The sequence below is a fragment of the Mustelus asterias genome, chromosome 14 (genome assembly GCF_964213995.1).
Source record: "Mustelus asterias chromosome 14, sMusAst1.hap1.1, whole genome shotgun sequence".
Taxonomy (NCBI): domain Eukaryota; kingdom Metazoa; phylum Chordata; class Chondrichthyes; order Carcharhiniformes; family Triakidae; genus Mustelus; species Mustelus asterias.
The window spans coordinates 94,121,403-94,146,975 of NC_135814.1; the positions used below are offsets into that span (position 1 = coordinate 94,121,403).

General features: G+C 42.9%; 1 protein-coding gene across 1 annotated transcript in view; it reads left to right on the plus strand.

Moving 5' to 3' along the window:
- Positions 1–25,573, plus strand: part of spag16 (sperm associated antigen 16) — a 926,172-nt gene that overhangs the window by 637,396 nt on the left and 263,203 nt on the right. The window contains exon 13 of the mRNA XM_078227730.1: positions 95–221. Coding sequence (XP_078083856.1) covers positions 95–221 — 127 coding nt within the window. The remainder of the gene's footprint in view (positions 1–94; positions 222–25,573) is intronic.

Here is a 25,573-nt window from a genome sequence, read left to right on the forward strand (position 1 = left end):
ACACTTGGCACTTAGCGGTGGAAATGCCTTGATTGCTTTGTTCTGCAAAACAACTGATACATTTTTAACCACTGTTTCTTGTTTTTTTTTACAGTCAGAGATGTAGGCAGACACTGCGAGGTCATGTCGATTCTGTGAACAGCGTTGAGTTTCTTCCCTTCTCCAACACGCTGCTCACCAGTGCAGCGGACAAGACCCTCTCTCTTTGGGATGCTAGAACGGTAAATAAAACACTTTCCTCATTAGATCTTCCTGTTGTAATGGGTCACTGTCAATGGCAAGCCATAAACTGCCTGATTTTTTTTTTGCATAGAATTACAGCATAAAAATCAGACTACTCAACTCAACTGGTCAATGCTAGTGTTTATGTTCCACATGAACCTCCTCCCACTAGAATTCATCTCAACCGATCTGCAAATCCTTAAATTCCTTTCCCTCTCATGGGCTTTTCTAGATAGAATGTACTTACCTGGATAGATAGAGTTTAGTTACATTTACCCCAAACCAAGCAAGGTGACAAATGATGCAGCTGCAATAGGGAAGCATCCTACGTGCTTTCTTTCTTCCTCTCTTTTTTTATTTTAATTAGTGTACTTCAGTTTTTTTTAAGAAGACCACACAATCAGTTTTAATGAAATGTGAAATTAGATAGCTTTCTTTATGTAAATGTTTTTAAAGCCTTGGTCGCTCTGTTTAATCTCAGACTTTCCACTGTAAATTCGTTCATTTTGTTGGGTCTCATGCATAATTCATTATAACCTCCAGTTGATGATTTATTTATTAAAGAATGGCACTCTCTCAAAGAATATCTCACTGTCCATTAACATATTCCTACTGAGACAATAGTCTTTTTATGAAAAAATGGTGTACCCTCAGAAGATATTCCAGGAGCATCATGACTTTTGAGTATAATAGCAAAGGGATTATTTCCTGACACTGCACTGCCAGTGAGGACTCTCACCGACATTGCTCACAATTTTCCATGGGCAGGAGTTTCCTTCTAAACCCTACTGTCAGACTGAAATGGAGGTCAGATACCCACACTGTATGGGAAAGCCACTCATTTTTGATTTTCCCCATTTGACCAATTTGTTGTTAGATGTCAGTCTCACTGTCCAATTAATGACAGTACGTGGCTCTGAAAGCTGAAGAACCAATAAAAGACCTTCCAGCAGGAAAATGAGAGAGGGCATCCCAAAATGGAGGGGCCCTCTCTCCAATCTTTTCAAATTTTAAGTGAATGAAAGCTTTGCAGCCAGGCCACCACTGTGATGGGGATCTCCTTCACAAGGTGATATGTGGCTGCTAAGATAGTCAGGCAGGGAGGGCTTCAAGCCTGCCTGGAGTGCTGCCCCACAACCACCACACCCCAATCTGGTCTGCAACCTATGCCCCTACTCTATGCAGGGACCTGGAGAAAGGCAGGAAAATGTTTGGAAGCCTCCTTCAATAGGCCTCAGTAGGCCTTTAATTAATTCAATTGGATATCGACCAGTTGCAAGCAGGTAGCCTTGCCGCAAAACCCATTCCTTCTCTGGGAAAATGCCCTGGGGGAGGAATGGAGCCAGGGAATCAACATGCAGGCCGGCAGCATGCAATTCCATGCCTGCCTGTTTCTATTCCTAACTTCTGTTCCTAAATAGAGTTCAAATGTTTTTGTTTTACAAATGTCCTCATTTGTCCACATCAAAAAGATGGGGAAATAGCCCCACAATTGGCCTTTTGGCATTAGCTGTCTGGGCTAAGCTCTGGATTTCCCTTCTTAAAACTCCTCTTTTAAGATGTTCACTTAAGATGCTCATCTCCTTGAACAAGATTTTCCTCACCTTTCTAATCTAACTATATGTAGCTCAGTGTCAAATTCTGAATGATAATGCTGCTGTGAAGTACCATGAAAGATTTTATGATGGTTAAATGCACAATATAAATACAAGTTTTTGTAGGCTGTATTCTGTGTGTTTTCCAATACATGATGGACAACCTATGCAATCTTACTTATGCAGTCACATAACACCAAATCTATGATGATCACATCAAATGTATATGATACAGGGAAACAAACTCAACCATCTCTGCTGCCTCTAGGTAGGAAATCCAGAAGAGTAGATGTTTTTTGGAGATGTAATTGTAATGCATCTGTACCACATCACCTGCAATGTTATGAGATGCAGTAGTTGGCTGCCAGGTGGAACCCCTGATGGGTAACCTAGGCTTCACAATGACTTCCACACTGCGCCTAACTGTTAATTTAGAATCTAGCAGAATCAGCAGACACTAGCTGTTTCTTGATTGATAGCTGCTCCAGTGAAAGCTGACACACAAATACTCACATGTTTCTGGAATTCTTCCCAACGTCAATTACACCAAGATCCACTCCCGGAAATAACTCTTCTGTTTCTCTTTTCTGAGTTCAAAGCTGATGATCATTTTTATATTTAAAAATAAACTTCCATATTGTCGCACTTTGCAATTTCTTCTCAGCAGAATTATTCAGAATTTGTACTAAAAAAAATACCTCGTTTGCTGGGATTATGAGAGTTGAAATAGTTGTGTATGAGTTTGAGTTGGCAAGCAAACAGTTATGATGAGGTAATATGTACCAAAGTGATTTGCATAGTTATATTGTATGTGATAATTATTTATCAAACAAAAGAAAGATTTGCATTTATAAAGTGCTTTTTCACTGCACATCTCAAAGTGTTTTCCCACAAGTGAAGTCCTACTGAAGCCTCGTCTCTGTTGTAAAGGAGGAACTGCTGCAGCCAATTTGCGCACAGCAAACTCCCACAGGCAGCAAACTGATAACAACCAGGTCGTCTGTTTTTTGCGATGTTGTTTGAAGGATAAATATATTAACTCTTCAACTTAAATTTTCTGCAAAAGTTTTGATTGGCATCTTTCTTCTGGGATGGTTCATCGCAAAATCTGTTTCTTTTGATTTTCTACCCATTCATCAACAACCTAGCCAAAGGCCTGATCAGGCCCCCATTTAGCCACATTTTCCAAAGATTTCAAAATTGTCTATTTTTCCTTTGGAGCAATAGATTGTGGGGCCATGTGCTTAAAATCGTGAAAGGATGGATAAGGTAAATAAAAGACTGTTTCCAGCAATTGAGGGCTTAATAACAAGCAGCCACGAGGATGCAAGATTAAATGTAAGACATTTAGAACAAGGAAGCAAACTTGATTGTAGTATAAAGGGTTAATATTAAATATGTAAATAAACAGTTGACACAACCAGTGATGTAAGATCACATGACAACAAAGTGTGCTGAGAAATAGTTTATAGAACAGAATCCCTACAGTGCAGGAGGCGACCATTCAGCCCATCGAGCCTGCGCTGACAACAATCCCACCCAGGCCCTATCCCTGCAACCCTTGCTAATCCCCTGACACTAAGGGGCAATTTAGCATGGCCAATCCAACCTAACCCAGACGTCTTTGTAGTGTGGGAGGAAACCAGAGCACTTGGAGGAAACCCACGCAGGCACGGGGACAAAGAGCAAACTCCACACAGACAATCACTCAAGGCCGGAATCGAACCCAGGTCCTTGTCACTGTGAGGCAGTAGTGCTGACCAGTGTGTCACCATGCCACCCTTGCAGTTCCATGTGACGCTTCATGCCAAGACCATCAGACATAGGAGCAGAATTAGGCCACTTGGCCCATCGAGTCTGCTCCGCCATCCAATTATGGCTGATTTTTTCTCATCCCCATTCTCCTGCCTTTTCCCCATAACCCCTGGTCCTCTTATTAATCAAGAACCTATCTATCTCTGTCTTAAAGACACTCAATGACCTGGCCTCCATAGCCCTCTGCGGCAAAGAGTTCCACAGATTCATCACTCACTGGCTGAAGAAATTCCTCCTCATCTCTGTTTTAAAGGATCGTCCCTTCAGCCTGAGGATGTGCACTCTGGTTCTAGTTTTTCCTACTAGTGGAAACATCCCCTCCACGTCCACTCTATCCAGGCCTTGCAGTATCCTGTAAGTTTCAATAAGATTCCCCCTCATCCTTCTAAACTCCAACGAGTACAGACCCAGAGTCCTCAACCGTTCCTCATACGACAAGCTCTTCATTCCTGGGATCATACTTGTGAACTTCCTCTGGACCCTTTCCAAGGCCAGCACATCCTTCCTTTAGATATGGAGCTCAAAACTGCTCACAATACTCCAAATGGGGTCTGACCAGAGCCTTAGACAGCCTCAGAAGTACATCCCTGCTCTTGTATTCTAGCCCTCTCGACATGAATGCTTATGTTGCATTTGCCTTCCTAACTGCCGACTGAACCTGCACGTTAACCTTAAGAGAATCTTGAACAATGACTCCCAAGTCCCTTTGTGTTTCTGATTTACGAAGCATTTTCCCATTTAAAAAATAGTCTGTGCCTCCATTCCTCCTTCCAAAGTGCATGACCTCACACTTTTCCACATTGTATTCCATCTGCCACTTCTTTGCCCACTCCTAACCTGTCCAAGTCCTTCCGCAGATCCCCTGCTTCCTCAATACTATTGTCCCTCTACATATCTTAGCAACAGTGCCTTCAGTTCCTTCCTCTAAATCGTTAATGTATATTGTGAAAAGTTGTGGTCCCAGCACACCACTAGTCACCAGCTGCCCCTTTATCTCCACTCTCTGCCTTCTGCCAGTCAGCCAATCCTCTATCCATGCCAGGATCTTATCCTTAACACCAGGGGCACTTAACTTATTTAACAGTCTCCTATGCGGCACCTTGTCAAAGGCCTTCTGGAAATCTAAATAAATCACGTCCACTGGTTCTTCTTTATCTAACTTCCTTGTTACTTCCTCAAAGAACTCTAACAGATTTGTCAGACATGACCTCCTCTTGATGAAGCCGTGCTGACTCAGTCCTATTTTATTGTGCACTTCCAAGTACTCCACAATCTCATCCTTAATAATGGAGTCTGACCGAAGTCAGGCTAACCGGTCTATAATTTCCTGTCTGCTGCCTCCCTAAGTCTTGTAGTGTACATAGGTAGTGGAATATTCAAAAATAGTAAAGTTTACTAACAGCCTAACCTCTGGCAGTTTTTATCAATCGTGTCTGAGGACAAGGGCAAATTACTGCGGACGCTGGAATCTGAAACAAAAACAGAAAATGCTGGAAATCTCAGCAGGTCTGACAGCATCTGTGGAGAGAGAACAGAGTTAATGCTTCTAGTCTGGATGACGGTCTGAAAGAAAGGAACCTGGTTTGCATTCATAGATTTAATAAACAGACAACAGGTTTTATTGAAAACTGTTCTCTGCTCTGCATCAGAATACAAAACTGAAGTAATACAACAGACTGATCATACACCCTAATGACATCGCCATCAAGTCATGCTCTTAAAGCAACCCTTTTTAAAATATATAACACCAACCCATTGACTATTGTTCATGTTGAACTTGTTTTGGGAATGTTCAAATGAAGGTGGGAAGAAATGTTATATATTTGTCCCTTTTGGTTCACTGTAGAGCCCTGGTGTAGTAATGTATGCAAGGAAGTGATGCAATGTGATGTGGAGTGGGAAGCAAAAAAACAGCTGGTTTGAGGAAGAACACATCGCAATAAAGTTACGTTCATTTATCGAGTGGTTCCTGAGTGTCATTCTCCAAATACACAACACTCATTGACCACAAAATGTCTACCAGCAACAATAAAAAAGCTGAATGAAATTCGAAATGCAAAAGGAGCCGATGAAGAATGTAGAAAAGAAATTAGAGAATACTACAAAAATGGATGGACAGCATATTATCCTGATAATCTCATCCTAAAACAATCAGGACGTAGGGCGGCACGGTAGCACAGTGGTTAGCACTGCTGCTTCACAGTGCCAGGGACCTGGGTTTGATTCCCATCTTGGGTCACTGTCTGTGTGGAGTTTGCACATTCTCCCCGTGTCTGTGTGGGTTTCCTCCGGATACTCCGGTTTCCTCCCACATTCTGAAAGATGTGCTGATTGGATGCATTGACCCGAATAGGCGCCGGACTGTGGCGACTAGGGGAATTTTCCAGTAACTTCATTGCAGTGTTAGTGCAAGTCTTACTTGTGACTAATAAATAAACTTTATATCAGTGTCATGGATGACCTGTTGATTTATGATCAGAGACTGACGATACCAAGACTGATCAGACTCAAAATCCTTCAGAGAATACACCAGGGACACCCAGGCAATGCAAAATATTGTACTAGAATACCAAATTATGTTTGGTGGCCAGGGATTAAAAAATCATCAGAGGAACTGATGTTGAATTGCACAATGCATTGCCAAGAACAAAGGGAACCACAGATGTTATCCTCATTTAGACTTGCAGAATCTCACTAGCTGCTCTGTCTGGAGACAATACACATCTCTTTAACCTGTGTTTAATGCTCCCTCCACCACATTGTCTGTACCTTTAAGACCTGTCTGGCTGTAGGGATTCGCATTCTAATTAGTATTCTGTAACTTGATTTCTGTGATTCTGTGCACTGTTTGAGAGCACATTTCCACTCCATCTGACGAAGGAGCAGCGCTCCGAAAGCTTATGGTATTTGCTACCAAATAAACCTGTTGGACTTTAACCTGGTGTTGTGAGACTTCTTACTGTGTTCACGCCGGCATCTCCACATCATCCTCATTTAGATCCAGATCTTGGGGACATCTTGGAATGAATCTTTTCAAGCTCAAGGGGGAGACATTCCTTCCAATTATTGACGGAACCTCCAGATGGATTGAGGTTAAATGTCTTCATTGTACAACCTCTGACGTAGTCACTAAATTACTAAAATAAATTTTTGCAACTCGTGGCATTCCAGATTTAGTCATTTCAGACAACTTAATCAGTTTACAGATGTCTATGGATTTGTCCACAATTCTAGTTCACCCAGATACCCACAAGCAAATGGAAAAACCAAAAGAGGAGTAAGGAAGAAAAATCACAACATCAACTTGGCACTGTTGAGTTACCATTCAATCCACTCCTGTTCCTCCACACATTCAGAATCCTAATCTGGTGAGTCAATCTGATTCATGGCCAGAATCAAGAAGGCCAAATTTTGGATGAAATACTAAATTTGTGATCCTATCTTGTAGAAACTAAAAGTGGAATAATGAGAAGAAACAGAAACTATGCAGATGATCAGGAAGATAACCTGCACAGACATCCAGTAGTCTCTGAAGATTTATATACTACTCCACAGAAATCAAGAGAACTTGGATGCTTTACATACTAGTCGTTTGGTAATACAGAATTTGAGTATTGCTGAAAAAAGAGATATGTCAAAGTTTTTCATCTTGCACTGTTCAGGCCACTTCAGATGAATACCAGTATAAGGGGAAAACAAAAATGTATACTGTATGAGAAGGTATAGCTGGTTGGCCATGGAGAATGCACCTGCTGATGGTGACTGACAGATAACTGCCAAGCATTGTTTGAAATTTAAATCAGGCAACTTGACCTTGATTGGTCAAGGCACTGCCCTGGGGAATAAATCAGTGAATGGTTGACACATACTTTGTTTATCTGAAACAGGTGCAATGTGTGTGCGTATTCTTTCTGTCTGTAAAGAACAGGGCCTTGTGTACTAATATATGTAGCTTCCATTACACGCAAATGCACCACACTGTGAGCCTGACTGAAAATCTTAAATTCGCTGTCAGTATAATTCTTACCACATTGAAGATTATTGAGTTAATGTTGTTATCATGGAATCACATCTAATGTTGGACTCTGTTTTGAGTTTGTTGCTTATGTGAAATTATCAGTTGTTAGCTACCATTGTGTACAGTTTGTTAGGTGACTCGATCCAGAAATGCATGTGATGCAAGATTTGTTACTTGACACTATTCAATGTTGGTTCTGATCAAGAGAAAGGCAACAACAACAACTGGTAATTATGTAGCACCTTTAACTTAATGTAATGCTCCAAAGCAGTTTATAGGAGCATTTTCAAAAGAATATGACAATGAGTCAAATAAGGAGGCATTAGACCAAACAACCAACACCTGGGACAAAGTGGGAAGTTTTAAGGAACATCGCAAAGGTGAAAAGAGATGAAGAGAGCAGAGAGATTTAGGGAAGGAATTTCAGAACTTAGGATCATGGAAATTGAAGGCAGTAATGGAGTGAATAAAATTGGGAATGCCCAAGGGGACAGAATTGGCAGAGCTCAGAGATATCGGGGGTTGTCAGGCTGGAGTAGGTTGCACAGTTAGGGAATGACATGGCCATGGAAGAATTTGAAAACAAGTATGAGTATTTTAAAATTGAGGCAACCGATGGCAATCCATTAGGTTTGATGGACTCAGAAGATTTGAAATCCTGCTCATTGTTGTTCTGAATGTCTTTAGCTCAGAGAAGCCTGCTCTGACAGCTCAATTGTGAGTACATTTCTGCACATGTCCCAGTTTAGCAGTCTTCCACATTTCACTGGACTGTTGCAGTTAAACTTCCTCACACAGTGGTTCCCTAAGCACTCTTCCATGACCCACAAGTGGAGATGGAACTAGTTATTACAGACAACATGTCATTATTAATTTTGATGATTGACGTCTCTCTAGTGGTTCTTGGCACATGTTTGCAATAGAGATGAGACCACAGTATTTCAGTGTAATGCAACTCAAATGGCTTCTGTGCGCTTTGTGGCTAGCTTAATGGTTCTATCAGAACTTGAGGCAACAGCAGATTTTATCCCTGTAAAATTCTGGTGAAATTCATGAAAGGGAAAGGGGCAGATTCCAATCATTTTTCCATGAGATCTTGTAATTTAGCTACTGATGTCACAATCATTGGATCACTCACAATTCAATAACTAGTCAAGCTGAATAATGGATTTCTTAAGGCAGGACATTTTGTTCAATACGAACATGCTTTGTAACCTCTAGTCACAAATGCCATTTTCAAGAATGAGCTCAGTTGAAAAAGAGATCATCAAACAGAGGAGCCTGCGGGTGACCTATCTCAAAAAGATGTCAATACCATTTATACTCTCAAACTTAAAGCTCCACAGTAATAACACAACTCCACACAACAAAGAACCCAGGCTCTGCTTCTTTTTAGTAAACAATCCGAGACTCCTCACCGCTTCCACAGTAACCAAACCAGGCCGTTCACCCCCTCCACAGTAACCAATCCCAGACTCCTCATCCCCTCCACAGTAACCAATCCCAGACTCCTCACCCCCTCCACAGTAACCAATCCCAGACTCCTCACCCCCTCCACAATAACCAATCCCAGACTCCTCACCCCCTCCACAGTAACCAAACCAGGCCGTTCACCCCCTCCACAGTAACCAATCCCAGACTCCTCACCCCCTCCACAATAACCAATCCCAGACTCCTCACCCCCTCCACAGTAACCAATCCCAGACTCCTCACCCCCTCCACAATAACCAATCCCAGACTCCTCACCCCCTCCACAGTAACCAATCCCAGACTCCTCACCCCCTCCACAGTAACCAATCCCAGACTCCTCACCCCCTCCACAGTAACCAATCCCAGACTCCTCACCCCCTCCACAATAACCAATCCCAGACTCCTCACCCCCTCCACAGTAACCAATCCCAGACTCCTCACCCCCTCCACAGTAACCAATCCCAGACTCCTCACCCCCTCCACAGTAACCAATCCAGGCAGTTCAACCCTTCCACAGTAACCAATCCCGGGCTCTTCATCCCTTTCCATAATAACCAATCTGGGCTCTGTTCATCTACAGTAACCAATCAGGGCTCTGAACGCCCTCCCTGTGTAACCAATCCAGCCTCTTGACCCCCTCCACAGTAACAAATCCCAAGATTTGCTCCTGCACAGTAACTAACCGTGGAGCCTTTGTCCCCTCCACAATAACTAATCCAGACTCTGCACCTCCACAATAATCAATCCAGGCTTTTCAACCCCTGCGCACAACCAAATCCAGGCTCTGCTTCTCCACAGTCACCAATCCCGGACTTTTCACCCGTTCCACAGTAACATATCTGGCCTCTTCCTCCATGGTAACCAATCCAGATTATTTGGGGGCAACTTTACCATCGCGTTGCGCCTGTATTTGGGCGCGACTCAGTGTAAAGTGGAGTGTAAAGCGATTGGCATTATTAGCACCGGTGAGAGAACAGTGCTATTTTACAAGTGCTGGATTTCTGGTGTGGTCAGCCTCTCGCTGCAAATGGGCGAGGTGCAGGTTAATGTATTTAAATTTATTTAAATGCTGTTTAACATCTGCATATCAAGCTCGGCGCTCAATCGCCCGGGCTTGCCCCCCGCATTTTGACTTTGCCGGGAAAGGTTCATGCCGACGAGGAATAGACATGCTCCCCGTGAATGGGGAGCAGTCTACTTGGCCTCGCTGGTGGAACCAGAGGTCATTGAGGTCCCCCGAGGAAGCCGAGGGCAAGGGGGTGGGTACCCCTTGGGCAGTCAGACTGGCAGTGCCACCTTGGCACCTGAGCAATGCCCACCAGGCACTGCCAGGAGCAGGGCAAAGGAGTCAGGGCCTGTGGTGGTGGGGCCAGCAGAACAGGGTCAGTGGGGAAAGGGGTAGTGGGGATGGGGCTAATGGGGGAAGAGCTAGTGGAGGGGGGGTTATGGGGGGGGGTAAGGGGGCTCGCTACCACTCTGCAGCAATCGGTGGGTGGAGGGGAGGGAGGGACAGGGGGCCCACTGCCACTCTGCAGTGATTGGCGGGGATAGGGAGCGAGGGGGTGCCCACTGCCTCTCTGCAGCGATAGGTCGGGGGAGAGAGGGGATCCGCTATCGGTCTGGGTGGTGGGGGTTGGCAGGGGCTATATCTTGGGCTGCGAGTCCCCATGATTGCAAGGGTGGGGGGAGCTCCTTCAGGCTGCCTGCACTTGCCGGGCCTGACAGTTCTCTCTTTTCTGCCAGACAGCTGCTACTGCTAATGCGTATGTGCAGCATCAGAGGCCTGCACATGCGCATTACCTCCCTCTGCAGGCTTTATGGAGCGTTAAGCCCTGCCCATAGACATCTGCAGTGAGCAACAGCTCACTCAGAATTTTGCAGGCAGAGTGCACATGCGCGGGGGGGGGGGGGGGGGGCCTGAAAACACGCCCAAAAGACGGATCTGAAACTCTCCAGCAAAAAATGGTAAAATTGCCCCCTTCATCTCTCCACAGTAACCAATCTGACTCTCCCTCTCAGTTACCAGTCCCAGGCTCTGTTCCTCCACAGTAACCAATCCGGTCTCTTCACCCCTTCACAATAAGTAACCAGTCCCAGGTTTTTGCTCCCCCACACTCACCCCCTATGCTGTAATCCAGTATTTGCAGCAGTGCTGGTAAACCTCATGCAGTGGCCACAATTAACCACACAGCTTGGCCAAGAGTGCAACAACAATATCCAGCAGCATCCACCAATAGGAAGAGCCACCACTCTCTGTTTTGAGTAGGCTGATAGTAACATATGAACTATCATAGTATTCTAGTGATACGCTGCATCATAATTCACCGTGCCCGGGACAGATGGCTGCATTTAAAGGAGCCAGAATCACAGCAGCAGTCCTCATTAGACTAGGAAGACCAGAGTGAATTTTGGGAAGCAGCAAAAGAAAGAGGCCCAACTGAACACTCAGTGAGAGATGTGAGGAATTGAACCATAGAATCAAAGGATGATATATCACAGAAAGAGGCCATGTCTCCCACTGTGCCTGTGCTGACTTTTTAAAAAGTGCTCAATTAGTCCCACTCCCCTCCTTTCCCCATAGCCTTGTAAATTTCCCTGTTTCAAGTATTTATCTAATCCCTTTTTGAATATAGTTATTGAATCTGCTTTCACTGAACTTTCAGACAGTGCATACCAAATCTGAACACTGCTGTGTTTTATTTCTCCTCATCTCAGCTCTGGTTCTTTTGCAAATTACCTTAAACCCAGTGCCATCTTGTTACCAATTCTTTGCCACTGGAATTTCTCTCACATACTCTCTCAAACTCCTTCTTGATTTTGAACATCTTTATCAAGTCTCTCCTTAACCTTCTCTGCTTTAAGGCGAGCAACCCCAGTTTCTCCAATCATTCAATGTATATGAACACTTCCATCCCTGGTACAATTCTGGCAAATCTCCTCTGCAACCCTACTGCTTTGATGTCAAGGGCAGTCACTCCTATCTCACCTCACATCTGGAATACAGCCCCTTTGTCCATGTGTGGACTTCTGTCCACGAGGCCTGGAGTGGAGTGGTCCTGGCGGAACCCAGCCTGAGCATGAGGGAGCAGGTCATTGAGTGAATGCCACTTGATAACGCTGCCGACTCGTTTGAGTTAAACAATTAAACTAAATTCAATAAACTGAGGGGCAAAATAAAAGGAGCAGCCCCTTAAAGGGGAACTATTTAAAACAAAACCGAATCACAAATGAAACATAAAACATTAAACCAAAATAACACTGCCAATAGCACCTTCCCTTTTTTTGCTGCTGATTAAAAATAGAATAATTGAATGAACATTGGCCAAATTGGCTTTGCTCTGCATTTTGTGGACAGGGTATGCCGAGGTATTTTTTAATTTCGTCAGATAGATGCTAATGTTATGGTTGTACTGGAACAGCCTGGCTGGAGCCTGGCTAGTTCTGGAGCACTCAGTTTCAGCAGTTCTGGTTGGCAAGATGTAAGGAGTAGCATGCCACAGAGATCAGTGCTGGAGTCTAAACTTTTTATAATTTATTTAAATGACTTGGATGAAGGGACCAAAGGTATGGTTGCTAAATTTGCTGAAGGTACAAAGATAGGTAGGAAATTAAGTTGTGAAGCGAACATAAGAAGACTACAAGTGAATATGGATACATTAAATGAGTGGACAAAGATCTGGCAAATGGAGTATAGTGTGGGAAAATGTGAAATTGGCAGAAAGAATGAAAAAGAAGCACATTATCTAAATGGTGAGAGGTAGCAGAACTCTGAGATGCAAAGTGATCTGGGGGTTCTCGTGCATGAATCACAAAAGGCCAGTATGCAGCTGCAACAACTAATTTAGAAGGCTAATAAAATGTTATTGTTTATTGTGAAGGGAATTGAATAGAAAAGTAGGGAGTTATGCTTTAGTTATACGGGGCATTGGTGAGACCACACTGGAGCACTATGTACAGTCACCTTACATCACAGGATGTAAAGGCAGTTTAGAGCAGGTTTACTAAACTAATACCTGGGATGGATGGATAATCTTATGAGGAAAGGTTGGACAGGCAATGCTTGCATCCATAAGAATTTAATTGAGACATACAAGGTCCTGAGGGGTCTTTACAGGGTGGATGTGGAAGGGCTGCTTCCTCTTGTGGGTGAACCTAGAGCAAGGGGTCAGAGTTTGAAAATAAGAGGTTGCCCATTTAAGACAGATGTGAGGAGAATGTTTTTCTCTCAGAGGATCATGCGTCTTTGGACTCCCTTCCTCAAAAGGTAGTGGAAGCAGAGTCTTTGAATATTTTAAGGCATATTTTACTTGCTAAGCAAAAAAGTGAAAGGCTATCGGGTAGATGGGAATGTGGAGTTGAGGTTTCAGTCAGATCAGCCATGATCGGAGCAGGCTCAAGTGGTTGAGTGGCCAACTCCTGCTCCTAATTCATATGTTCATACACATTTACGTATGTTCTTATGTACAACCAGATTGTTGTGCTCTTGGGTTGTCACATGGAGTAAATTGAATTGACTGAACACTGGTGTCTGTGCACAGAAAGGAGGTGCATCGGTGAGGGCTAAGGATGTAGGAAACACTACCCAGGTCACATTGACAGAGGTTCACTTTCTTTGACTTCTTGGAAGAGCAGTCGTTTTACAGGCTGTGTTTGTCACTTCAGTGGCAATTCAAGTGTCATCGCCACAACAACTGGGAGATTTTATAAACTGCAAGGAGGGATGTTCCTACACCCATATGCAGCTGGTGTTCAATCACAAAAGGTTATACAGGTCTGCATCAAATACGCTTGGAGTGGTCATGAAGCTTTCATCTGCTGCAGTTTAATATAAAAGAAGCAAACTGAAGGCTGGCTCTCAAGAGACAAGGGATACCCACATCAGTCATTGCTCATGACATCTTTGAGAAGTCCCACCAATAAGACACAGGAAAGCTACAACAAGAATGTCGGCATCACCAAGTATTTCACTGAGCAAGACAGCAGAATGTAGACAATGTGCTTCATGGTGCCTGGATATGTTTAGTGGTGCCCTTTAATACTCAGCTGCGAGAGTCTCCAGAATGTGATCTGCATAATATTGCCCAGCAGAAAGGATTGCAGGTGAAAGAGAATGTGAAGAGGCTCCTCACTCATCTTTGGATAAGGAGATTATGAAGTAGGATGAGGAGATGAAGGTGGGGTTCCCAGTGCCAAAGTAACTGCTTACCTTGCTGCCAGGAATGCTCTACTATTACAAAGATTCATCGAGCAAACATAACAAATGAAATTCTGTGCTCCACTCCCACCACCAACATCCCCCTTTGCACAAAATACATCCTCAAACCTCGAACCACTCACCCATCCGTTGCACAGCTGCTCACTTATCTCATGACATTCATCATGAGATAAGTGAAAGAGCAAGTAGGCCCTTGGGATGCAAAAATTGGTAAGACTTGGAAGTGGTAAGAAACATTACATGATGCTCGTACAGTTGAGTATCCTTTATCTGTGAATCCAAAAACCGAACACATCCAAAAACTGCTTTTTTTGAACTTCATCGACATTTAGTGCGGGAAGTCTGTGACACAAGCCGATGCGACCTGAGCCAACACAAATCTCGATGACCACCCAGTGCAGGAAGTCTCCAATCGAGCCAACATGACCCGAGTCAACATGAACCTCACCGACTGAACATGACTTTTACCGTACGAAATCTCTGACCCAAGCTGACCCAAATCTCGCTGACCACACCCAACCTTTAGTACAGGAAATCTTGGACCCAAGAAACAATCTGGGCTGACATAAACCTCACTGACCATACCCGACCTTTTGCATGGAATATCTCTGACCTGAGCCAACAAGACCCAAGTCAACATAGATCTCTGACTGCACCCGAGCTTTAGCATGGGAAGCCTCTGAATCGAGCCAATATGAATCTCTCCGACCAGACTTGACCTTTAGGACAGGAAGCTTAGTAATCGGGCTGTGCCAATGGTGAGCAGCCTGCCACCCGAGGGTCACATGCAGCCCATCTGGGTTCTCAGTGTGGACAACGAGACATTTTGTTGACCATTGTCCATGCTCAGTGTTGACACATTCTGCTGGTTTCCATTCACATAGTCTTTTTTTCCTACCGGTTTGTCGGTATGACATACTAGAAGAAGTGAAGTGAGGTGCGTGCTGATTGCCCACAACATTGACAGTGAGAGCCATGCGTTCCCTCTGTGTCCAAGGTGTAAATATTTTTGTTTTTACCATTTGAAGTTGATATTTCTGTTAATATATAAATAATTAAGCATTTTCTTCAACTTGTGAAATATTTTGGTGTGTATTTAATGCATTTAATCTTATTCGTGGGGTCATGGTTAGCGAACAAACTTGATTTCAATCTTGTGTCCCACTGAGATGAAGGAGGGCCACTCATGCAGCCCACTCACCAGACTAGGTTGCCCATCACTGGTCTATACTGTTTACTTTGTGATTTTTCTCTGCACTGTTTACCTTCAGATTGACATCAGGGCCAATACCTTCTTTGCCTTTTTAAAGTCTCCTCAACTAGTCCTGCTGCCTTTAATAATTTGACTGTGTACAATCTGAGGTCATTAAGATCCTGTATCCTCTTTAAAATTGTACCATTGAGCTTATATTGATGCTCCTTATTCTTCCTACCAATAGTTATGGGTCTGTTCTAATAGAATTGTAGAATGGTTAAGGCTATTCAGCCCCTCCTGCGTGCTGAGTCTCTGCAAGAATAACTCAGCTGTTCTCATTCCCCTTCCACTTTCCCTGTAACCCTGCAAGCGTTTTCTCTTCTTTGCTCATTCTATTCCCTTCTGAAAGCTCCAATTATATCTTCCTCCAACACATTCTTAGTGCATTCCAGATCCTAACCACTCATAGCAAAATATAACGTTTCTTCATGTTGCTGTTGTTTCATTTTGCTACGATCTCTATAGAGGCCAATAATTTGAAACAAGAGATTTGAATTACCAGTGACTGATTGAAAGGATCACACAGCAAGATTTCAAGTTTTAAGAGTGTTCCTGCCATAAACAACTGAAAAGCAACACTGACTGAAGGTTCCCTAGTTGGCAACTAATACTTTAAACTACAGAAAGGATGTCCCCTCTTTGACAGGATCAAAAAAAGCCCCACATCAGTTATACCTTCCACAGAATAACAATTTTCACAATGACCTATTCAACATCACCAGCTTTTATCCCCGTTTCGCTAAATTGTAATGTTAAGTGACCATGAAAAGATGCTTTTTTCAATTTTCGGAGAAGTCTTGAACGGACTGCCAGCAGTAAGGCGCACTCTTGCAATTCTTTCCACCACTGGCTATTCCAGGAGGCTTCTTCTGGATTCCTTAGATTGCCACAGGATGTGTCTTTTTGAGCCGATAGTCTTTCCTCCAACATTTCTGCTTGGTAGCTTGCAGTGAACTTGTAGCCCAATTCTCTCTGCTGATCACACCAGCTGCAGTGCTATGTCTCTCTCTCTGAGATATTTCTCTCTTGTTTTCTGTACAAAAACTTGGGGACTGAAACTCCATCCCGTTAACCCAGCTGTTCTTGCCATTGTTTCCAGGTGTGAATATTTTACACTTTGCATCCATTAAATCTCAATCTGGGCCTCCCTGTCCCCATAGTAACCAAGCTCCCCTATTTTATTGCTGGATGGAACTCATTTACAGATCACATAATCCTCCTCAATTTCCCATTTTACCTTGAATTAAACAGACAGTCCCGAAACATAATCATCTTCTAAAACCTCACATTCATAACAATTTGCTAAATACCTTAATTGATGTACTCTGCTTCTCAGCCCATCCAAAACATCTTCATTCCGTATTTACTCTGACCCCTCATGATTTTGAACACCTCTTTCAACTTGGTGCTCAACCTTCCCTTCTCAAATGTGAATAACCTCAGCTTCTCCAATCCAGCCACATAACTGAAGTTCCTCATTCCTGGAATCATCTGTGTAAAGTTTTTCTGCACCCTCTCCAAAACCTTCACATCCTTCCTAAAGTGCGCTGCCAGGAATTGGATAAATACTCCAGTTGAAGCTGAACCAGTGTTTTCCAAAGATTCATTATTTCTTCCTTACTTTTGTGCTCAAGGCCTCTATTTACCCACTTTCTCACCCTGCCCTGCCACTTTCCATGATTTGTGCATATATGTCCCCTACCTCCTCCTCTTCAGGTCTCTGTTCCTCCAATCCCTTTAGAATTGTGCCTTTTATTTTATATTGCCTCTCCTTGTTTTTCCCACCAGCATGTACTATGACACACTTCTTTGCATTAAATTTCATCACCCATATGTTTGCCCATTCCACCAACCTGTCTTTGTCCTCTTGAAGTGTATCATTGTCTTCCTCACAGTTCACAATTCTTCAATGTTTTGCAGCATCTTTAAATTTAAAATCGAGCCCTTTGCATCCAAATCTAACTCAATAATATACATTAAATTCTTTAGTCATTAATATGCATTAAGAAAAGCAATAGTCCTACCACTGACCCCTGGGGACCCCTTTGTATGCGTTTTTCTAGTTCGATAAACAACTGGTCATCATGACTTTCTGTTTCCCTGTCACTTAGTCTACTTCATATCCATGTTGCCATTTTCTTATTTGTTCCATGGTCTTCAACTTTTCAAACTCTTTTTGAAATTCCATTTCTCTTCCCATACCGAGTGGTACACTGAAGCAGACTTTTGTCTGTTTCCATAGCCTGTAGTTAGGGGACAGATCATTAGTCTATTGCCAGAGGCTTATAACTTGGAGGCGCCACTCCACATCAGCCAGGAGTCTTTCCCGCTCTTACTAGCAGCCATTAGAGTGTTGGAAGGATTTACAGGTTGACACACTCTGGGTTCGAGTCCCGCTCCAGGACTTGATGGCCAAGGAAGGTGCATTCATAACATGAACAAACATGTTATGCATGTACCTTCCTTGGCCATCAAGTCCTGAAGCGGGACTCGAACCCGGAGCTTCTGGCTCAGAGGTAGAGACAGTACCCATTGCCACTGTGCCACAAGACCTCCCCTTGGGGAATTCCATATATACCCATCATCAATCACCTTGTTACCTGATCAAAAAACTCAATTAAGCTAGTTAAACCTGATTGGTTGTGCCTACTTTCTCTAATTAATCTGCACTTGTGACTGTTAGTTTTGTCCCAGATTATCATCTCTAAAACATTTCCACCACTGATGTTAAACTGACTGGCCTGTAATTGCTGTATTTATTCGTACATCCTTTTTTTGAACAAGCATGCAACTATACAATTCTCCAATCCTCTGGCAGTACCCTAGATCTAAGGAGGATTGTAAGATTAGGGCCGATGTCTCTGCAATTTCCACCCACATTTCCATCAATATCTTTGAATACATCCACTCCATCAATTTGAAGTACATCCTGCCTTTCTAATAGCTCAAGTTTTAACCCATCTGGTATTTCAAATTCTTCTTCTCTCACAGTGACTTGGGCAACATGTTCTAATAAGTTGACTTCTTCCATGAGTAGATCCTCTTTTTGGTCCCACATTGGCCCCAACCCTCTTATTACCCTTTTACTATTTATATGCTTGTAGAAATATTTTGGATTCCCCTTTATGCTAGTTGTCAGTCTCTTCTCATATTCTTACCTTTCCTCTCTGATTTTCTTATTACTTCCCATATGAACTTTCTATATTCAGACTGTTCAACAATTCTCCTGCATTATGGAAATGGGGCAAGTTGTCCTAGAAATTCATGAAAGAAACTCAGGTGAAGACTCGATTCATTGAAAAATGATCTAGCCATTCTGAAGATAGACTTCATCATCAGTTGTTATTGTAAGATCAAATTTCTTATAGATAAAAGAGACTGAGATGTTTGTTACACTCGTTCCTGTCTAGTAACAAGGGCAGGACCTTCTTGAAGTGTTTTGATAGGTTACCAGATGAGTTCAAGGTCCAGTGAACAGTCAGTTTGAATCAGCCAGCAAGTGTCAGGTGAGGAATAAGGGCACAGGACAGCAACATGTCACAGTTAAACAAAGTTAGGGAAAGGGCTTTAAGTAAAGAGGGCCATCGGAGCAGTAGTACCCCTTTGACACAGTGTGTTCTGCTTGGCATAAAATTGTGCTTGTGAGATATTGTTTGAGCGTATTCAGAAATCCAGAGGAACAAAATCTCAGAAGGAGAGATTGAAAACTTGTGAAGTTGGCCATTGTTGAAGCCATCTGAGTTGGAATGAAGTTTTGGAGACAATTCGAAGGCAACATCTTCAAAAGGAAAGATTGGAAACCTTCATGAGAAAGAAGGAGTTTCAGTTGACTCAAAATATGAGTAGGGTATGGATGGTTTGTTGAGAAATCCATGGAATCTGTTTTGACAGCATCTGCCATTATGTAGTGTGATGTGTTCAATCACAGCTTACCTGTTAATTCACATGTACCTCGTACTGACCCTGAATGTTCGAATATACGATAGATATTGGGTGGGATTCTCCGATCATGTTCACCCCACCATCGCTGCCAGCGAGAATGAAGAATTTGGCACTCAGCCAAAACCCATTCACAGGACCAGAGAAGCCCAGCCGGGGGTGAGGTGGGAGGTTTCTGGCGACTGTGAATTGTTTCATCTTTCTGAACTTTTATGGTAAAGTTTATTTAGATTTGTTGAAAACTTGTAGAATTTTGTGGCTTTTTCTACTTAGTAAGTGCCTTCTATCTCAAACTTTGTCTACTTTAAAGAAATCATTATTGATCTGTAACCAGACCTCATCCACAACCTGGGGTCTGCCCAATGATCATTACAATGTCAAAAGTTGGACTTTAGAATTATTTTCTTTTGACTTAAAGTTGAAGTTATCTACATACAATCCATCAGAAAACAGCTTGTTCAAATTCCTTTAGCCAATTGTTATAATCTGGGGGCTATAGCACTATTTTGATATCAGTATCAGATTAAAGAATTACTTCAATTGGTAATCTTGTGAATTTGAATACATTTGAAATGTACATTGAAAGATAATTGTTGCTATGTTTTTAAACCACTCTGGTGAATTACATTCGTTTTAATGATTCAATTCTGAGAAGCTGGTTTGCTACATGCGCACACTCAAATTATTCATTAAATTAAGCTACAACTGTATAGTTTCAGCATCAATTTCACTTTTCCAAGATGACTAGACAAAAATAGATAACCCAGTTAAACTTAGTGAGCAATGGAGAGACCTTTTACAGATCTATGGAACATTTGTGCCTCTGGTGCTTTCAAGAAATGTAAAAGCTTAATTTCGAGAAAATTATTAATTGGTCACAATACAATAGTAATTGCATTTATCACACTGAGGCTAGCACTTTGCCTAATGGAGCAAAAAAAAACCAAATGAAGGCTTTGGCATTGATTTTCTTCTGTGAAAAAATCAAAATCAAATTAACACTCATGACTTTTTGTTAGAGTCTCAGAAGATGCCAACATTCTGCATTAAAATCCAGTTATGCTTTTAAATCAAACTGGGATGCATTTCCTCTCTTCCAAATAGAGAATCAATTGTCCTTATTTTGTGGAGAATTACAAAGTGAAAAGAAGATGGTGGATGAGCACCATTTTGTTGGCAATCTGGATATGTTAGTCCCTTGCTTCTACCTTTACTCTCTACAGTCTCCTGCCTAACCCTTCCCTCACCCCAATTATGCCCCAAACCTCAAAACCTCTGCAGGCACACAAGGAAAATCTGGAAACACAGCAGGCGTTCATAGTAGCCAATTTGTGCACAGCAAGATCCCGCAAATCAGAACATGCTCAATTCACCAGGTCATTTGCTTTTTCTGGCTGAATGTGACTCAGTCTGACACCTCCCCTGAAGTGCGGCATCTGTCAAAATACAGCTCCACCCAATGTTAGCTTAACTTACGCAGCGATTAACTTCAATAAAGGCGAAAATTGAATGCGATGTAAATTAGGTTTCTGGCGAGAATGTGCCCCAGTGTCACCAGATGTTAGACTAAAGAGGAGGCTAACACTGCCACAGTAGTGCACTAGATTGTTACCTTGCATTAGATGATCTTAAATTCTCTTCATTGGATTAAAACCATTAACCACGAGCAACAGAACAGCTCATTTAATGAATTATTTAGAATCTGATTGTCAATGTTCTGGAGGATGTGTTTGAAAGTTTTGTACGAGGAAGAAATGACCCAAAATCTTGCATCAAACCCAAAGAACATAGCTGCAATTTGCTGACCAAGTCAGTCCAAGTCTATTGTAACAGCTACACACATTTGCATATCACTTTTAACAAAGTAAACTGTCCCAAGGCATCTCCCAAGAACATTAATAAAAGCGATATCAGGCAAATAACCAAAAGATTGGTCAAAGAAGTAGCTTTTTAAATATTTATTCATTCACAGGATGTTGGGGTTGCTGGCTGAGTCAGTATTTATTGCCCGTTCCTAATTGCCCCTTGAGAAGGTGATAGACTGTAGCATTTCAAGAAGGCAGTTCACTATGTGGTGTTGGTACACATACGTTGCTCTTAGGAAGAGAGTTTCAGGATTTTAACCCAGTGACAGTGAAGGAACAGTGATATATTTATAAGTCAGAATGGTGTGTGTACTGGAAGGCATCTTGCTGGTGTTCCCATGCATCTTGCTGCCCTTGTCCCTCTAATTGGTAGAAGTCTAGGGTTTGGAAAGTGCTGTCAAAGGAGCCTTGGTAAGTTTTTAAGGAACATTTTAAAGGATGAGAGAAAGGTGGAAAGTTGGAAAGGTTTGGGGGGTTTCAGAACTTGGGGCCAAGGCAGCTGAAAACATGATCACCAATGATGGAACAATTGAAATTGGTGATGTGGAGAATTGCTGTAGCCAGTGCCAGCTGTTAATTTCAAACAATGCATGCTAAAATTAACCCCATGCTTTTGTAATGAAGTGAAGCACAAGTCAATGGTAATGGAAGTTTGGCACAGATGGGAGTTGCAATTCTGGCATATTGAATATGCATCGTAAGTTCGTGGGCTTTCTTTCCAACAGCGAATATTGGAACATGTGCATTAGGTTTAACAGGTACTTGGCTCTGTACCCATACCTTGTATCCACTATTGATGAGTCTTACCTGTAGAACCTGTGGGACATGACATGACATGGATGACTGTATGCATCATTGCAGAAAGCAATTCCTAAGTTAGAAAGATAGCAACGTATTTTAAATATTATTTAAAATTGTCAAATAGGTATTACACAGGCCTGGATTTTCACCATAATGGAGAGCTTCTCTACTGCAGTGAAAATAGCAGATGGGCCCAGAAATCTAAAGTTCTGGCATGTATATTTAATAGAGGCAACTGGCTATTCTAAATCATCAGCAACCTCCAATCAACCTCCAATTAAGTTGATAGTCAAGGAGTGTGAAACCCAAAGTGTGCAGAGCAGACCTGATAAAAGCAGTCTGAACTTTGTGCGTTTCTTTGGATAGCCAGTCTACCACTTTGCAGAGGTAAGGTACTGATAAGGTATTCCTTTTAACATGGCCCCTGGTCACCTTTAGGGGAGGCCAGGTGCCCTTTGAGGGAGGTAAAATGCAGCTTTGAAATCTTTAAAGTAGGCATAAATGTGTACAAGAGTGTATAAACTGATTAACTGGCGAATTCATTGGAAAAGGCTGGCACAGTGGTCAACACTGCTGCCCCACAGCGCCAGGGACCTGGGTTCGATTCCCGGCTTGGTCACTGTCTGTGTGCAGTATGCACATTCTCCCCGTGACTGCGTGGGTTTCCTCCGGGTGCTCCGGTTTCCTCCCACAGTCCAAAGATGTCTGGGTTAGGTTGATTGGCTATGCTAAATTGCCCCTTACTGTCAGGGGGATTAGCAGGGTAAATGTGTGGGGTTATGGGATAGGACCTGGGTGTGATTGTGGTTGGTACAGACTTGATGGGTCGAATGGCCTCCTTCTGTACTGTAGGGATTCTATGATGTCAACAGACCTGTCAAAACCACCTGTCAAGAAGACCCACCAAAATGATCTCTCAAACATGTTGACAAGAGTTGTTAAAAACAACTGTCATAGAGAGCTGACAAGCTATGAAGGCATTTAAAAGTCCCGGCCCTTTAAATCTTGAAAAAAAATGTCTGAAGTGTTGAAAAAAAATCATTGCTTGCTAGTTCTGTCTGTTGAGATAAGCCTGAAGGCTTCCATTATTGGATTACTATGGCATGACTGGTTTCACAACCATCCATTATCTCAATAGAGCATATGTTCCACTGACCTGGTTACACCATAAAAATGTTGATATTTAAAAGTCTGATAGTAAATGGGAAAAATGAAATAGATAGGATGTATTAGGAAGGAGTACAGAATCAAGGTCAGCGATCCCCTGGTGAGATCGGGTAGAGCATTGACGAACTGCCTACACCTAATGTCTCTGACAAGCTGTTAAGTAGCTTACAGTTGAGGGTACAGATATGGAAAGGACTGCATGGAAAGGATCCCACTTCTACATTGCTGACCTAAGCTCTACGTCACATCACTGGCGGGCGAGTGTATGCAGTCCTAGGTAAACCCTTAATGTACTGGATCCATAGCAAATAGAACCATTTAATCCCTACAGTGTAGAAGGAGGCCATTCGACCCATCAAGTCTGCACCAACTCTCCAACAGAATATCTTACCCAGGCCCGCACCCCTCGTCCTATCCCCATAAATCCACACATTTACTATGGCTAATCCCCCTACCGTACACATCTTGGGACAGACACTAAGGAGAAATTTAGCATGGCCAATCCATCTAACCTGCACACCTTTGGACTGTGGGAGGAAAACGGAGCACCCAAAGGAAACCCACGCAGACACGGAGAGAACATGTAAACAGTCACCCAAGGCCGGAATTGAACCCAAGTCCCTAGCACTCTGAGGCAGCAGTGCTAACCACTTTGCCACCCTTTGACTGCAAACTCTCCCTGTCCCCATTCACCCAATGTCCTTATCACCGGGTAACTGACAATAGTCACTTAGTTATTCAAATCTTGTGCTGTCATGATGCTTGTGTACTTAACTTCAGTTTTGCAACTCTAACTACTGTAACTCCAAGCTATTTTGTCATTAACATTACATTAACACCATGCATTAACAGAGTTCATAGACCCCCATCTCCCTCCTTGAAGTCCCTGAAAGCAGAGGTTCAGGTGGCCTGGAAGTCTTATGATCCTTCTGTTCATTTGCCATTCGGTCTGGTGAATGGCTAACACTGAAGGGGCTTGCTCTTGCCATTTGCTTGGAAATGACTCCAACATATGTCACCATTGTGAATGGTGCTCCAGCTTGCAATGAAGCCAGCCTGGTCAGGGAGAGGGTGACAACTCCGCCTGTTGCATCTGATTGTGTCCTCTGGTGATTAGTAACGGAATTGTTCCTCGATTAGGCAAAGGACCTCACCTTGTCTTGCAAGGTTGGAGATCCAAACATTGTCACACTGGCACAACTGTGGCAGGTGCACGGTGCAGTGTCACCTATTGTAGGCAGAGGTCTTTTATTTGTCAGCCAAGTCTTTCTCACGTACAGCCCCCTAGTCTTTGGCTGCCATCCCTGGCAGGAGTTTCTTTGCAAGAAGTTTAACAACACCAGGTTAAAGTCCAACAGGTTTATTTGGTAGCAAAAGCCTGCTACCAAATAAACCTGTTGGACTTTAACCTGGTGTTGTTAAACTTCTTACTGTGTTTACCCCAGTCCAACGCCAGCATCTCCACGTCAGGAGTTTCTTTGGCAGGATTGCAAGCTAAGTGCGCAAATCGAAAGCTCTGACAGGATAAGGCTGCATTGTAAGAGGGTGGGCCTACGTGCGAGTGGGTTGGAGGAAAGTTTTTTTTCTTCTTCAAGAGGGTCTTTACCATGCAGGCCATCCACTTTGGTTCACCATTGGACTGCAGGTACTTTGGGGAGTTTGTCTGGAGTCCAGCTACTGCTGCAAAATGCACAAAGTATTGGTAACTGAATTGGGGACTGTTATTGAAAACAAGCTTATCTGGGATACTGTGGTTTGAAAACAATTCCTTGAGTGTCTTGATGATTGTCTTAGTGATGGTCGTGTGGAGTTTTTTTATCTCTACCCATTTGGAGTAGTATGTATGATTGTTTCCCTCTCATATGCGAAATGCATGAGATATAGGTGGAACCTGAAGGAGCATGTTGGACCTGCAATCTTGTTGAGCAGTGGCTTGTGGTCTATCTATCTTCATGATGATTTTCAGGCTCATGTAGTCTGAGAACTTTTCTTAGGCCCATATAACCACCAAAGCTTCTTTTTCAATGATGGCTTACATGGTTTGCATATTCGATGGACCGCTTGAAGCATAAGTGTTGCCTGTTGCTGCTGAAAGGGGAATGCTCTGAGGCGTTGGAGAAAGTATCAGCTGCAATGCTGGTGGCTAGAGCATGGTCATAGTGGATCAGGATGGCTATAGAGAGTAACATCTTCAGGAAAACCTGCACCCAG